Consider the following 16,927-nt stretch of genomic DNA (forward strand, 5'->3'; position numbering starts at 1 on the left):
AAGATTGTCGTTAAGATTTTATTTTCAATTTCTCGGAGATGTGATCATCTTTCGCAGATTTTATTCATTTTTTATGCTTCACAGTATATTTTTATTTTCTCTAATAAGTTGGTTAACAATTTGGTCTAGCAATAAAATCTGCCGGAAATAAATTTGTAATATTGTGTTTATAGATCTTTGAAAACAATGTGCTGTAGCAATAAAAATTTTCGAAAATAAATATTTTCGGAAACAATTAAGGTTGTATCTCGTGCTTTGATCTTCTAATCATTAACTTGTAACCAATTAATATATCAATTATCAATTTGGAATATGTTATTTAAGATTCTCAGAAACAATCAAAATTGCACCCACTATTTAATTTGTAACCAACTTATTAAAATTAGTCTTCCCAATTAATTTATAACCTATTTGTAACCAACTTATTAAAATTATAAAATCTACAAAACAATGCTGTGTACTTCCGTTTTATTATAAAGCGATGGCTAGTCATTTTTGTTTTAATTTTTGGTTAAGAGTTGTTAAAAGTAAAAACGTTTTTATAAACAGATGGTTAAAATTGATAATGGTTTTAGTTCAGGATTCTATTTATTAAAAAATAATTGAAGGTTCTAAAATTGGATCAGACCGATGTTGATGGTTTCTTTTAAATTCCCAAATTAATCATAGGGATTAGATCATGTGAAATTACTTATTTAGAAATAAAAAAATGTGTAAATCTTAATTAAGGAAGAAAAATAAATGTACAACTAACATTATTTTAAATTTGGAAAATTAACATTATTTGGGATTAAAAATTAATGTTCCTATTTTGTTAAGGAAAACTATAATATAAATGCCCAAATTTTTGGGAATTGTTTTTTGTTTTCCTGAAACAAGATTTTGGGAATTTCACATTCGCAATTGGCTCGGAGGGATCTAGGGATTTACTCGATCAACATGCTTCTCAATCAATGCGGAGCGGAGACGACGATAGAAGATTCCATGGAAGGATCTTATTCAGTGTTTGTATATTCTTACCTGACAAAGCGTAAGGCCGAGTTCGACGCGGAGGAGTTAGAAGAAAGCGATGAAGGACTCGGAGATGAGAAAGTCAAAATTGACGAGCGTGAGGCTGATAAAGCGCTCTTAGAGGAGCATGAGTGGGATATGGACGGCTCCGACGGTTTAGAGTATCATTCCTCCACGAATTCGGACCACTCATCGGTGGATTTGAAAAGTAACGCGAGAAAGCGTAAGGCCGAGTTCGAGTTCGAGGAGGAGGAGGAGGAAGAGAGCGATGATGAAGAAGAAGGCGTTGATGATGGGAGAGGCAAGATAGAGGAGGAGCCTGAGGCTAGAATAGATTACTTGAAGGCGCCTGAATGGGATGTGGACAGCTTTGATGGTTTAGAGTATTATTCCTCTCCTGAGCCAATACTTTCCTCCGACGAGGAACTTTTCACCGAAGAAGAGATGGAACACTATCGCATCTTTAAACGCCAGATGATCGAGAGCAAGGTAAGTCTTGGTAAGAATTTGAGCCTAAATTTTTATGAAACTTTGTAAGAATTTAATAGATGATGATGATGATGATGATTTCTACTAATAACTGAACTGTTTGTGTGTGGTTTATTTTAGGGATTTTACGGGGATCGTGAGCTTAGGCCAAGTTTTCATTTCAAAGGAATAAGTCCAATGAAGTTGGAGCAGAGAGCCCTTCCCAATCAAAACTACCGCCAGTTCTGGCAAGAGATGGTTTATGTTTGTCTCCAAAAACTCAACCAAGACAAGGTCAATCATTATGGTTTATGCTTTGAGGATTCAGTCTCTTTTTTGGTTAGCAATTGTTAGGTTGACAGGATTTACAAGCTTCTTACATGTTGGGTGGATTTTTGGGAATTTTAAAGTGTTCTGCCCCCAAGCTTGGCATTAACATTTTTGTTTTTTTTTTGTTTATTGTGGTTCTCTAGCATTCGAATGTGGAGTTCGTTGAAGTTGTGAGAGGTTATTATCGCCCAGGACCTAGATCAAAGTCCTACATTACCTTTATGGCCAGGGAGAAGCCTGATGGACCTCTTGTGGAGTATCAAGCCAAGTGTATGGTTACTTTGGACAGAAAGAGGCATCCCATCCTTTGTAGACCGGCTCCTACGCCAATGCCTTGATACCAAAAGTTGTTCAATCAATCAAGGTATGGGCTTCTCTTAGCCAACTTTTGTTTTGCTCTGTCTAGACTCAAATCATGTTTAGAGAAGTATGTCATTCATAGATGCTTTTTTCCTTGGAAGCTATGCAATATCACACGGTGCTTGTCATGCATATATAGATGTATTACGATATGAAGAAGAAGGAAAAACAAAACAATATGTCTTGGCCAAGCATTCAGGTCATGCATGATTTCAGAATCATGAATTGGTTTTCTTTTTTTTTGTGCGTGACCTAGGATAGGATTGGGGGGGACTCAAAAGGATGGACTTGGCAAAGGGCGCTGTTATAACAAGTCAGATTATCTCGTTTCTAATGATCTAGTGGATGCAACATTTTAACTTGTGGTCTTAATAGTTTCGTCTGTTTTTGTTTTTCTTATGGTTAATAACAAGTGTAAATAAGATCATTATGCTTCCAGCTACTCATGTTTTATTCGGTTTGATCTGTTTTTTATTTGATCAAATTAAAACTTTAAAAAGTTTCAAAAAATATATTATAATATTTAAAATTGTTAAAAGTTTAAAATATTATAAATATTGAAACTTTTAAAAGTTCTTAGCATTAGAAAAGTTTCTAAATATTATAATTTTAAATTTTAAAATTTTAAAAGATTATAAATATTAAAACTTTTTAAAAGGTTCAAATATTAGATTTCAATACCTTTTGAAAGTTTAAAATATTATAACTATTGAAACTTCTAAAAGTATTAGCATTTAAAAGATTTCAAAATATTATAATTTTTGAATTTTAATAGTTTCTTAGCTTTTAAAAAGTTTTTAAAAATTATGATTTATAAATTTAAAGTGTAAATTTTAGAAATATTTAAACTTTAAAAAGGTTCCAATATTATAAATATTTAAACTTCATAGAATGTTTTAAAATATTACAATTACTTAACCTCCATAAAAATTTTAAAATATTATACTATACTAATAAAAAGTTGAAGCTATAAACTCCTAATGGTGTCCATATAGGATTTAAAACAACCAATAAGAATTAGTTATTTCACTAATTAATATTTTTGAATCTATAGTAGTAATCTATATTATGAAGATTTTTTAGAAAAAAGAAAAAGTTTAATCTATGGAAGTAACGTCCCACATCGGCTATAAATGTTTTAGGCAATGGGTTCAGAACTATTATAAATATGACTAATATGCTTCTAACTACTAATGAGCAGGAAAGTTTGATTTATTAAGCATCCAAATAAAAAAGTTTTATTCGGTTTAATCATATATTTTATTTAAAGTTAAAAATACTATAAATATTTGATTTAGAACAGCCAATAGTGATTAGAAATCTCACTAATTTACATTTTTAAAATTTCTAGAATCTTCTATATTAAGATTTTTAAAATGAGCAATCAAGATCATTATATATCTTATGAGTGGTAAAACATGTTTTTGTGTATGACTTTACATATGATTTGATATTCTTTCAGTAAATTTTTTATTTTTTAGTCTAAAAAAGAAGTATTGACGTCACAAGACCTTGATTTGATGTTATTTGAGTTTAAAGAAGAAGGATCGACGAAAAGCAAAAGTATTGTTTTAACTATACATGTGTTCATATTACATTTTTTTGCAAGGATTTTGGTTTGAGAAGTTTCAATATGTATGGATCTAAAACCGAATAAGTATATGGATGAAATTATTAATAATTAGGTGCATGTGTTGACTATGCTGGTCTTCATGAATTGCACAAATTTTATGAGAAAATAAATGATTGGAGTTTGATGGGTTAACAAGTTGTGTGGTAGTCTAAAAAAAAGTTTTTCAGTGAAAGAATGTGAAGAAGTTGACAAGGAAGAGGAAGAAGAAAAGTATAACAAAGAACTTGACGGTAAAAGTAACGATGACAATCACCATAAAATTTGACAATGAAAATGACAAGAAAAAATATAAAAAATAATAAAACATTGAAAAAAAACACAAAGACATAGGTGGTAATGATCAATTAAATATTAGAAAATAAGATAAATTTATTATTCTAAACATGTTTCGTTTTCTGGTGGTTAAAGAAATGGTTTAGAATATGCGAGGTAACCAGTTTGATCTGTCTGGCTTGGAGATAAGGTTAAATTCATGATTTTTTTGATCAGATTTGATTTTCTAACACAAATAATTTTTATATTTTAAAAAATTATATATCTGAAATTTAACTTTTGCCTTAATAGTAATTGAAATTTTTTGATAAGATAATATTTCATAACTAACATCAATCATATATAATTTTCATCAAAATATATTAAATAAACTCACGCGTAGCGTGATTCAAAACCTAGTAAATAAATAGAAGAATCCTGAACTAAAACCCGTTATCAGTTTTAAGTTAAAATTTATTAAAACATTTAGAGTCAAAAAAATAATTAATAAAAACTACGACCCGTGATGGGAATGGCGACAGTAAAGGCGATTTTACAGTTATTTTATCAGTTTTATTTTGCGACGGTTCTCGTCGATTTTGCCGGCGGAGTGGCAGCAGTTTTCTCCATTTCTCAGGCAGTTATCTCCACTTTGATTTCCCGCAATCATCGTGATGCCACTACGGCAGTTATTGAGTGGATTCCTCTATTTAATCGCAGACATGGAATTAGAAATTTTTCACTTACTGTCATCAAATTTGCATCCCAAACACTCTTTCCTTTTCGATACTACGAAGTTCTCGCAAAGATGGGTGACAACTTGAGAAGAGCAGTCCAGGATCTCAATCTCGGTGCAGACGACGCCCCAATTCCAATCCCAGAAGAGATAGTGGCCCAGGCAGCTGCGGAGAATCGCTTTATCATCATGGGTAGGCCAGTAATGCCACGACGTCAGAATCTTCGATCCATCATCGCTGCGATGCCTCGGGCTTGGGGTCAAGCGGGCCTTGTTCATGGAAGGATTGTTCCAGGGAACCAATTTCAATTCATTTTCCCTTCGGAAGAATCAATGGAGACGGTTATGAGACGCGGACCTTGGGCGTTTAATGACCGTATGCTGGTGTTACAACGGTGGAATGCTCTTGAAAATCCTCCGTTGCTCAATTTCATTTCGTTCTGGATTCAGATAAGAGGAATTCCACTCCAGTTCCTGAACCGTGAAGTCATTGCTCATGTTGGACGAAATTTGGGGAATCTAATGGAGGTGGACTATGACGCTGAAGCCGCTGCACGGATTGAATTTGTTCGTGTGCAAGTCAATTGGAATGTGGAGGATCCCTTAAGGTTTCAACGAAACTTTCAGTTTCAGAGGGGTGTTAACACGCTTCTACGTTTTCGTTTTGAGCGCCTGAGAGGGTTTTGTGAAGTGTGTGGAATGCTGACCCACGATACTGGTGCCTGTCTGGTTCAAAATGGTGGAGAAGAACAAGATCCTGATGAGGATGCGGATGATGAACCTCCCCAGAATCCTAATCCAGGAGTGATAATCCGTGAGATAGGTGACGACGAACCGAATGGAGTAGCAGACGCTGACATCCCTATGGTTGAAGAACCGGAACCCAATGAAGAGCTCGATGATATTGATCCGGAACACAATGCATTGGCAGATCAAGAAGTTTCAGAAGATGATAATGATCTCGAAGAATCAGGTGGTGAGTACAATATGTACCGGAGTGAGATGGATATGAATGAGCTCTACAACCCCATTCCGGTTTTCGACAATGCAATTGGTGACATACCAGGGAGTGTTCTATACCAAAGGTACTCTCCAAATTTTCAGCCAAACCCAATGGTCATGGAAGCTAATGCCAGGAGGATGGCAACTGAAGCAAATGAGAGGGGAAAACGTAAGAGAGAGGAAACAGAGCCGCAAGAATGTGAAGCAATACCGGTCAGTCCTTCAAAGGTAGTGATTCGAGAGAGTGGGGAGAGCAGCAGTTCCTCAAGGAACAACCAGTGTAGAGGCGCGGTGGGCCCTAAACCACCACAGCCACCATGAATACAGCCTGCTGGAACTGTCAAGGTCTTGGCATAGACCTTACAGTTCGACGCCTTAAGGAGATACAACGGATGTATCTCCCGGACATGTTATGCCTAATGGAAACAAAACAGCAGGATGCAAAGATCAATGAAGTCGCTTATGATTTGGGGTATTCTCAGTTTGTAACAGTTCCACCACAAGGTATAAGTGGTGGAATGGCTGTGCTTTGGAAAAATTCAGTTTCTGTTTCAGTTATTTCCCTTTCAGCTCATCTTGTAGATATGCAAATCAACTTCAATGGAATTTCATTTTATTTGTCGGTTGTTTACGGTTACCCAGATCAAAGTCGTCGACACATTCTCTGGAATCTACTAGAAACAATATCAGAAATGAGACAAGGACCATGGTTGATAATGGGAGATTTCAATGAGATAAAAGGAAATGGAGAGAAGAGAGGAGGTCCACGAAGATCAGAAACATCTTTTACTGATTTCAGAAACATGATCACCATATGCGGCTTCCATGATCTCAAGTCAATAGGAGATCATTTCTCTTGGACAGGGAAACGACATACTCACGATGTGTGGTGTTGTTTGGATAGAACAATGGCCAATTCTGAGTGGCTAGCCCTCTTTCCATCAGCTCAAACAGAATTTCTACCTTTTGAAGGATCAGATCATAAACCCCTTGTTACAAACTTCTGCTATACACCGGGACAGCGTAAAAATCACTTTCGTTATGACAGTCGTTTGATCAAGCGAGATGGATTCAAAGAAATGGTGATTACTGATTGGAAAAACCAAGACAATACTTATTCTCTCAATGACAGATTAAGAGGTATTCGGAGCTCGATTGCTAACTGGAAAAGAGATAATAGACTGAATGCAACTGTCAGGATCAGTATGTTGAAAAAAGAGTTAGACCGGGCTATGACCACTGGCACATATTCGACACAAGAAATCAGCAGAGTAAGACATCAGTTGGCTCAAGCCTATCGAGATGAAGAACAACATTGGAAACTAAAAAGCAGGAATACTTGGCTTACCCTAGGGGATCGAAACACAAAATATTTTCACGCTACAGCTAAAGAACGGGTTGCAAGAAACAGAATTTTGGCAATAGAGGATTCAGGGAGAGTTTACAGAGGTGATGATGAGATAGGAGATATCGCAGAAAGCTTTTTCACAAACCTCTACCAATCGACAAGAAATCAGAATCAAGATTACACAGAGGTGTTTCAGGGTATGGAGCCAAAGGTGACTACTGCAATGAATAATGATCTACAGCGCATGGTAACAGAGGAGGAGATAACAAAAGCTGTTTTCAGTATTGGAGCTGATAGAGCACCAGGCCCTGATGGAATCACGGCTGCTTTCTATCAACAACTTTGGCCAGAAATAAACGAAGAAGTCATTGCCGAAATCACGTATTTCTTCAGAGAAGGCAGAATGAAAGAAAACTTGAACCACACGAATATATGCCTCATCCCAAAAGTGGAAGTCTCAACAGCCATGAATGAGTTCCGGCCAATTGCCCTCTGCAATGTAAGCTACAAAATCATCTCAAAAATCTTAGTGGAACGACTGCAAGGCCATTTATCAGCTATAGTGTCAGAGAACCAAGCCGCGTTTATTAAAGGACGAAACATAATGGACAATGTTATCATAGCTCATGAGATGATCCACTCTCTGAAAAGAAGAAAACGTTGGGCAAACAGTTATATGACAGTGAAGACAGATATATCCAAAGCCTATGACAGATTAGAGTGGCAATTCCTAAGGGAGACAATGCAGCACATGGGTTTTGATACAGTTTGGATCAATTGGATAATGAATTGTGTTGAAACAGTTAGCTATTCAGTCCTGATAAATGGAACCCCACGAGGATATATCACACCTGAAAGAGGCATCAGACAAGGGGATCCTTTATCCCCTTATCTATTTATCTTATGTGCTGATGTTCTAAGTCATCTACTATCAAAAGCTGCAAGAGACGGTAAGCTAAAGGGTATGAAGATCAGCAATACAGGACCATCGATCAATCATTTATTGTTTGCAGATGATGCACTCTTCTTTTGTCACGCGCATCCAAAATCATGCAACACAGTTATGAAAATTTTGTCAACATATGAGAGGGTTTCTGGGCAGGCAGTCAATCCCAATAAATCAGCAATCACCTTTGGCTCAAGAGTGAGACCTCAGACTAAAACGAAGCTACGAAGGATACTTAATATCCATAATGACGGAGGCTGTGAAAAATATTTGGGTTTACCGGAGCAGGTTGGTCAAAAGAAAAAAGAAATCTTTAAATTTGTGGTGGATAAAGTACAGCAACGAACTAAGAGTTGGAAGAATCGATATCTGTCAGAGGCTGGTAAAGAAGTGCTAATAAAGACGGTGGCCTTGGCTACACCGATATACACAATGAACTGCTTTAAACTACCCAAAGGAACCTGTGATGAGATCAATAAAATGATGGCTAAATATTGGTGGGAGAAAGATCCACGGAAAAAACCAATGCATTGGGTATCTTGGAGGAGAATGAGCACACCAAAGAAAGAAGGAGGATTAGGTTTCAGAGATATAGAACAGTTTAACCTCAGTCTTCTTGGCAAACAAGTATGGCGTATCCTGCAAAACCCTGAAAGCTTGGTAGCTCGACTGTTGAAAGGCAGATATTTTCCGGATTCGAATATCTTTAACGCCGGAAATGGTTATAAGTCGTCTTTTATTTGGAAGTCCCTGCTGGAAGGACGAGATCTGTTGAGAAAAGGAATGAGACTTTTGATTGGCAATGGTCGGAATACACATGTTTGGGCTGATCCTTGGCTATTAACCCATCCACCAAGAGCTCCAAGGATAATTGAGGGTATTGAGGAGAACTTCAGAACAGTCAGTGAATTAATGAATGACACACAAACTGGCTGGAATTTAGAAACCCTACAAAGATATGTGATCCCAGAGGATATACATCTCATACAACAAATCAAGGTAATACCAACGGAACAACCAGATCTTTTGGGTTGGCATTACAATGATTCTGGGATTTATACGGTCAAATCGGGTTACTGGTTAGCAACTCACCTGGCAGACTATAGAAACCAAGATGATGTGCCTTTATTTCATCATGATTTGAAGACTACAATGTGGAAAACCAAGACTGCTCCGAAATTAAAACATTTTCTTTGGAGAATTCTAACAAATGCTTTGGCAGTGAGAGTTGAACTTAATCGTCGCAGGATAACAACTAACCCCATTTGTCCAAGATGTTTACAGGCTGAAGAAACTATCTCGCATCTTCTTTTTGAATGCCAACATGCACGAGACCTCTGGCAGACACAACAAGGCCTTTATACTGAGTTGTATGCACAAGATTACTCTTTGGCTGAGAGGATAAAGATTATTATCGACCGTCACAATAAGGAAGAGTATACAAAAGTGGAACGACAACTTCCACTTTGGTTGCTATGGAGATTATGGAAAAGTAGAAATATGTGGCTGTATCAACAAACAGCCTACAGTTGGCAGGAGGATTTTCAGTTTGCACTAAAAGAAGCAATGGATTGGGTGGACATATGGTCTCTAGAACAGACAACTCAAAGTTCAAGAGGACAGAATGCAAGATCACATTCCTCACAATGGCGAAAACCACAAGAAGGATTCATTAAATGCAATGTGGACTGCAAATTTGGTCAGAATGAAACTGCTTCACAAGCAGGCTGGATACTTCGTGATTCAGAAGGCTTTNGTTAGCAACTCACCTGGCAGACTATAGAAACCAAGATGATGTGCCTTTATTTCATCATGATTTGAAGACTANCCTGGCAGACTATAGAAACCAAGATGATGTGCCTTTACTTCATCATGATTTGAAGACTGCAATGTGGAAAACCAAGACTGCTCCGAAATTAAAACATTTTCTTTGGAGAATTCTAACAAATGCTTTGGCAGTGAGAGTTGAACTTAATCGTCGCAGGATAACAACTAACCCCATTTGTCCAAGATGTTTACAGGCTGAAGAAACTATCTCGCATCTTCTTTTTGAATGCCAACATGCACGAGACCTCTGGCAGACACAACAAGGCCTTTATACTGAGTTGTATGCACAAGATTACTCTTTGGCTGAGAGGATAAAGATTATTATCGACCGTCACAATAAGGAAGAGTATACAAAAGTGGAACGACAACTTCCACTTTGGTTGCTATGGAGATTATGGAAAAGTAGAAATATGTGGCTGTATCAACAAACAGCCTACAGTTGGCAGGAGGATTTTCAGTTTGCACTAAAAGAAGCAATGGATTGGGTGGACATATGGTCTCTAGAACAGACAACTCAAAGTTCAAGAGGACAGAATGCAAGATCACATTCCTCACAATGGCGAAAACCACAAGAAGGATTCATTAAATGCAATGTGGACTGCAAATTTGGTCAGAATGAAACTGCTTCACAAGCAGGCTGGATACTTCGTGATTCAGAAGGCTTTTATATTAATGCAGGATGCAGCATAGGATCGAGATGCCATGCACCAATAGAAGCAGAACTTCAAGCGCTTGTTATAGCAATAAAGGAGACATTGAGACAAGGATTCACACGGATAATTTTCGAAGGTGATAATCTCAAAGTTATGAGATTAATCAACGGCGAACAACACAGTTTTAGATGGCACACATGGATCAGAGAAATTAACCATCTCAAGCAGAATTTTGAAGAAGTCAAGTTTCAATGGACAAGGCGTAACAACAACAAAGCAGCAGATCTATTAGCCAAATCAATTTTTCAAAATCACTTGACTCATATTTCTCATTCCTATGTTCCAAGTTTTCTTGTAAACATCCTCCATGAGGATCACTGTCCAAATTAATCAATGCATGCAAGCAGCTGTTTAAAAAAAAAAAAAATTATTAAAACATTTATACTTTTAATAACTCTAGCCGAAACTAAAACAAAAATGATTAGGCATTTGTTTTTAAAATTTAAACACACGATCACAACATAATTCTTTTCGATTCTGGTCGTATTCTATTCCTAAAAGAATTCGAGTTACCTCAATACCAAAACCAAACCAATTGAAGTGCACATCTGCACTCTCGATCCGTCACTCGATTATGGTGACTCGATAAGTAAATGTCACCCTCGTTTCACCATGTCTTTTATCGCCTATTCGTTCAACATCTTGAGATTTATGAGGTTTTAGGTAATCATTATTTGAGAATTTTTTGTTTTCTACTCGACGTGGTTTATGGGAAACACGATTCTTAAACAAAAAAGTTTATTGTTTTCGTATTTAAAACTAACGCATAGTCGTTTTTTGTTTCAATTAAAACAAACAAAGTCAAAAAGGGCAGATTGAATATGCAAATTCCAAAATAATGTAGCTCGTTGTTTGGTTCAGTAAATAGGCAGATGGAAAGCTTCCAACGTATCATATGGTTTGCATTCGGTTAAGTCGAACAAAAACTGCCGGAAATTGAACACATCGCCCACAGATTCAAACACTACAGTTTATATTGAACAATTTCCTATAGAATCATCTCTTGTCTAAAGATGAGAATATAAAATCTTCAGATTCAAACACATTATGACATACATATATCTAATCACGTTTGAGCATGGACACAGCAAATCTGAACTGGCTAAGAGCAACCCCTACCTTAAACAAGTTTGGTGTCAAGGCTTTGGTGTAGGAGCCGGTCTACAGAGGATGGGATGCCTCTTTCTGTCCAAAGTAACCATACACTTGGCGTGATACTCCACAAGAGGTCCATCAGGCTTCTCCCTGGCCATAAATGTAATGTATGACTTCGATCTCGGTCCTGCGCGATAATAACCTCTCACAACTTCAACGAACTCCACATTCGAATCCTAGAACAACAATGGAAAAAACAAAAATGTTAGTGCTAAGAGAGTCAGACGTCTGAGAGAATGGAGATTTTCGTTTTCTTGATTCAGACTAAGCTATACCCCATCTAAACTAGTATGAAGGCTGAGTGAGAGAGAGAAGTAAGGTAACCTGGTCTTGGTTGAAGTTTAGGAGACAAAAATAGACCAACTCTTCAAAGAAGCCGCGAAAGTCTTTATCCGTAAGCGCTTCCCACTCCAAGCCCATTGGTTTAATTCCTCTGTAGTGATCAAAGGGCCTAAGCTGAGGATCCCCGTAAATTCCTAAACCACACACACACACACACGTTGTATTAGATATATTTTTTTTTTTTCTTTGTCAAACCGTTGTATTAGATATTTAATCCACAAAGTTTCAAGAATTTTAATTACCTCAAAAAAAGAAAAACGCAAAGCACTATATAGGAAGACGTACCTTGCTCTCAATCATCTGGCGTTTAAAGATGCGGTAGTGTTCTTTCGATTCTTCGGAGAAAGGTTCATCCTCGGAGGAAAATAACACCTCCGGCGACGAATAATACTCCAAACCATCGAAGCTGTCCACATCCCATTCCGGTGCCTCTAAGCAATCTATTATAGCCTTAGGCTCCTCCTCTGTTTTGCCTCTCCCATCATCAACGCCTTCTTCTTCTTCATCGCTCTCTTCCTCTTCCTCTTCCTCCTCCTCTCCCGGCTCGAAATCGGCCTTACGCTTTCTCGCGTTACTTTTGAAATCCACCGATGAGCGGTCCGAATTCGTCGCTTCCATGGAATCTTCTATCGTCGTCTCGGCTCCGCATTGATTGAGAAGCATGCTTGATCGAGTAAATCCCCAGATCCCTCTCTGCTCCGAGCCAATTGCGAATGTGAAATTCCCAAAATCTTAGGCACATTTATTTTTAACCTCAAATAATGTTAATTTTCCCAATTTATTAAACATTTTTTTATTCTAAATAAGTAATTTCATATGATGTACACGTGTCATTTTTTAAATTTCGGAATTTAATAGAAACCGTCAACTTGAAAGCTTCAGTTTGTATGATACATGAATACTTTATGAATAATAATAATAGCTTAGTGTTAAATATTATAATATTAGTAGTGTTGATAAATAATTAAATGATAATTTAACCCATGTTAATACAAATTTAATAATATTTTATTAATTTTAATATGTCCTTTTTATAATTCATCTATTATATAACCATATTATACAGTATTTTAAACTTTTTTAATTTTACATATTCGTAATAATTAAAAATTTTATTAAGTTTATATATGTTGATTATAATATTTAAATAAATGTCAATCGAAGTTTTCTTACGTTAAGAATCAAAACTCACAAAATTTGGAAAATAAAATGGGAATCAAATTGTTGTTTTTGTTTGTTTGTGAAGGATTCATATATAGAATATCTTCCAAACACAACAGAATGTGTGGTTAAATATATGATAGTTTATATTTTCATATTGATTGTTGTTATTTTTTTAGTTGGGATGAAAAGTAAAATATTTAGGAAACAAAATTTGGAGTAATGTTAGTTTTAGAAATTTTTTAGGGATTAATGTTGTAAATAACTTTTTAAATAAACAAAACTAAAAGAGCATAACACAAAATATACTTCAAAAATGTTAATATAGATTGAATTAAAAATGTTACTGAGTAACGGATCAAAATTTGAATATTTAAATTCAAATTTACAAAATTATGTCTTATAATGACATTCAAGTCATGATGTAGAATATATATTGTTAAAATAACTTCACATATATAACCTAATACAACATATTAAAATTTTATTTTAAAATATAAAATATACAAAATTTTGTATAAAATAAAATTTAACGGTAATTATTTAGAATCATTAACAATATAAAATTTACAAAATATGTGTCTTTTTCAAGCAATCATATTTAGCATATAATTTTATTGCATAATATTTTATCCAAAAAAACTTTTAAAAACAATCACATAAATTATATTTTATATAAAAATTACAATATAAATAAAATGAATTTTAACACGTGCTCTAGCACGGATATTAATCTAATCTAGTACCATATATAAAACGTGTTTACAGTGGTCGTAACAAGTGATAACGATGCGCTTCAACTTACAAAAGAGGGAATAAAAATATCCAATTATACTAGTCAGTGGCGGATCCAGAAAATAATTTTATCCGGGGCAATAATATTAAATTATTTTTTATTATTTTTTTAATAAAATTATATCAGTTAAAATATTTGATTAGTTTTGTCAAGTTAAAATAAGTAATAAAATTTTGTTTTATTAATAGAATATAGGCTTGTTAACATAGGAAATATAAACAAAATTAAGTTTTTGTATTGTATTTATATGATATTTTAATAGTATACACAACAGAAAGTATCTGTAACATCCGCGAACCAATTTTTAAGTTGGTGAAAAACGTAATTAAGTTAACATATATGAATGCTCCTCTGACTTTTTTGTTTGTTTTGGTTTCTTTTTTACTGTTCTTTTTCCCTAAATGATTCTTTGGTAATGCTTTATTTTGATTATTAAGGATAAGATTTAATCTTTCTAAGTCAAAACAAAGTTTTACTACATATTTAATGCGAAATCGTGATATAAAGCATGGATGTAATTTTCTAATTCAATGTGGGGGAATTCTGTTAGATTGTGGGCTTATGTAACATCCGCGAACTAATTTTTAAGGTTTTGGTGTGGGTGTCGATTGACACCCATGGTGTATCGATCGACACCATGTTTTCTGGTTTGGTCCGGTTCGTTTTAATTGCTGTTTGGTTCGGTTTGGTTCAAGGAAAATCCCTAAATCGTGTTATAAGTGGAGAAGCAACAAATTAAGGTTTTAGGGTGTCTTGTCGCCGTTTTCAGAGATAGAGAGAGAGGAGAGAGCCTATTGTGGTGTGAAGGAGATTAAAGGAGAAAGATCAGAATCGTTAGGGTTTGGGAGGAAACAGTTTCGGCATATCAAATCGTTCTCAAAGATAATGAAATTTGGTAGGTTTATTCCCAAGTCTTTCATCGTCATTCGCCTTTTTACAGAAGTAGATTTGGATTTAAACTCGATGAGTTATTGGCAGTTTCGTGAGACACGTTTTCTCAGACGCGAGTTGGGACCATCGGAGATTGTAACTGAGATCGTGGTCTCGTGTGGTGCCTGATCGTGCTGAAATTTTGTGGGAAGCTTCGTGACGTCTAGGGGTAGCTTTTCACCGGAGCGATTTGATAGTTAACGGTTGGTTTTTATTTTAGGGTTTCGTCTTTGAGACTGTTCTTTTCTGATGTTTCTGTCCAGTTTTGCTATAAGTCGTTTTTGGTTGTGTGGCTTGTTGTAGGGCGTTTCTGGGCTGTTTCAGACGTTAGGAGGGTCTCAACTGGTTGTATTGGTTGTTATAATCAGTTGATAAGGTGAGTGCATGACCATGGCTTATCTAAGCCTGAGAATCCTTTGTTGTTTTTGCTTGATTGGTGGTGCTTAGTGGTGTTGTTCTTGCTTGATTGGTTGTGTTAGTGGTGTTGTTCTTGCTTGTGGTGGTTGTGTTATGGTTCTTATAGGTTCCTGAAGGTTTTGGGTGAGGTTGGAACGGATTGGAGATGATTGGAAACGGAGGTTCGTCGTTCGGATTCGTGCAGTTCGCGTCTGCGAAGGGAGTGTCGATCGACACCAGTTAGGTGTCGGTCGACACCATGTTTGGTCAGTGTCGATCGACACCTCTCTGGTGTCGGTCGACACCAAGTTGCTTGTTTCGTGATTTTTCCTGGTTTGTTTGTGTTTGGTTGTCATTTGTTAAGCATTGGAATCTCAGTTGCTTGTGTGTATAGCCCAGTAGATGGGAGGATTGCCTCACTAAGTATTTGTGATAATACTTACGCATCTCAATTGTTGTTTGTGGTGTGCAGGTTTGTGACGTGGAATCATGGCAATGAGGAGGAGGATGATCTAGGGTCTCGTTTGTGTGTTATTGGATTGTTGGATATGTTGTTGGAACCTTGGATAGAGATATGCTAGGTTGATGGATAGAATACTTAGGATTGTTATTGTATTGATGTTGTAATGGTTTTGTATGGTTGGTATGTTTCCGCTGTGTGTAATGGTTGTTATTGGTTTAATGAGGAGTTGTGGTTTGGGTTGGTTTAATTTAGTAGTATAGGCTGCATAATTGTTTACATTGTTAAAAAAAAAAAAGGTCGGGTTGTTTCAGTATCTAAGAAGTAAATAAAGTAATGGGGCAATAAAAGATATTTTAACAGGGGCATACTTAAAAAATCATGTAAAATAACATTAATCTAAAAAAGTTTATATGTGGCAAGTGCCCCGGTTAACCGTAACGTACGTCCGCCCTTGATACTAGTGATTAGGCCTGGGCAAAAAAACCGGACCCGAAAACCCGAACCGGAACCGACCCGAAAATATGGACCCGAATCCGAACCCGGAACCGGTAGAATACCCTATTGGGTCCTAATCTCCTAAACCCGAAGAACCGGAACTGAACCCGGAACCGAACCGAAAACCGAATGGGTACCCGACATACCCGAAATAAAATCATATATAGAAAATATTAGTTATATATATATTTTTTATAACATAGTTATTCAAAGTTACAATTTAAAATTCAAAAATATTATTTTTTCCTAGAGCAAAATAATGAAAATACTCAAAATAACCAAAATTATATTGAAATTTTTAGCTATAATTTTTTAAAAATTAACCAATTTTAAAAAAAAAATTATTTTTAAAAATTTGTTTTAATATTTAACATTAAAATTTCCGGGTAATCAGGTAAAATTCAGGTTTTTTGGGTTAAATTTCGGGTAATCGGGTACAAAATACCCGAACCCGAATGATATCCGATTTTTTCGGGTATTTATAGGTTCTGAAATTTTAGACCCGAACCGACCCGAACCCGGTAAGACCCGAACCGAACCCGAACCAATATTTTCTGTTTACC

The 16,927-nt window shown here is 35.8% G+C and overlaps 2 protein-coding genes across 4 annotated transcripts; one reads left to right on the forward strand and one right to left on the reverse strand.

The window, feature by feature from the left end:
• On the forward strand, positions 861 to 2,628 carry LOC104715488. 3 transcript variants are annotated; one of them, XM_010432892.2, is made up of 4 exons: positions 861 to 1,500; positions 1,621 to 1,773; positions 1,953 to 2,173; positions 2,426 to 2,628. In XM_010432892.2, the coding sequence occupies exons 1-3, from the start codon at positions 940 to 942 to the stop codon at positions 2,145 to 2,147; spliced, it is 909 nt and encodes a 302-aa protein (XP_010431194.1). In that variant the 5' UTR covers positions 861 to 939; the 3' UTR covers positions 2,148 to 2,173; positions 2,426 to 2,628. The 3 variants fall into 3 exon arrangements, with proteins under 3 accessions (XP_010431194.1, XP_010431200.1, XP_010431205.1); XM_010432898.2 differs by having other exon boundaries at positions 2,431 to 2,628; XM_010432903.2 differs by lacking the exon at positions 2,426 to 2,628 and adding an exon at positions 2,271 to 2,408.
• On the reverse strand, positions 11,580 to 12,879 carry LOC104715507 (glutamic acid-rich protein-like). Its single transcript, XM_010432907.2, has 3 exons — positions 12,409 to 12,879; positions 12,106 to 12,257; positions 11,580 to 11,957 (listed from the first exon to the last, which is right to left on the reverse strand). The coding sequence occupies exons 1-2, from the start codon at positions 12,784 to 12,786 to the stop codon at positions 12,123 to 12,125; spliced, it is 513 nt and encodes a 170-aa protein (XP_010431209.1). The 5' UTR covers positions 12,787 to 12,879; the 3' UTR covers positions 11,580 to 11,957; positions 12,106 to 12,122.

This window comes from Camelina sativa, chromosome 2 (genome assembly GCF_000633955.1).
Source record: "Camelina sativa cultivar DH55 chromosome 2, Cs, whole genome shotgun sequence".
Lineage (NCBI taxonomy): Eukaryota > Viridiplantae > Streptophyta > Magnoliopsida > Brassicales > Brassicaceae > Camelina > Camelina sativa.

Bases quoted from the DNA above. Each gene is read 5' to 3' on its own strand.
- LOC104715488 (XM_010432892.2), top strand. From the start codon at position 940: ATGCTTCTCAATCAATGCGGAGCGGAGACGACGATAGAAGATTCCATG. The intron at 1,501-1,620 runs GTAAGTCTTGGT...GGTTTATTTTAG, and splicing joins GCCAGATGATCGAGAGCAAG to GGATTTTACGGGGATCGTGA. The intron at 1,774-1,952 runs GTCAATCATTAT...GTGGTTCTCTAG, and splicing joins AAAAACTCAACCAAGACAAG to CATTCGAATGTGGAGTTCGT.
- LOC104715507 (XM_010432907.2), bottom strand. From the start codon at position 12,786: ATGCTTCTCAATCAATGCGGAGCCGAGACGACGATAGAAGATTCCATG. The intron at 12,258-12,408 runs GTACGTCTTCCT...TGTGTGGTTTAG, and splicing joins GCCAGATGATTGAGAGCAAG to GAATTTACGGGGATCCTCAG.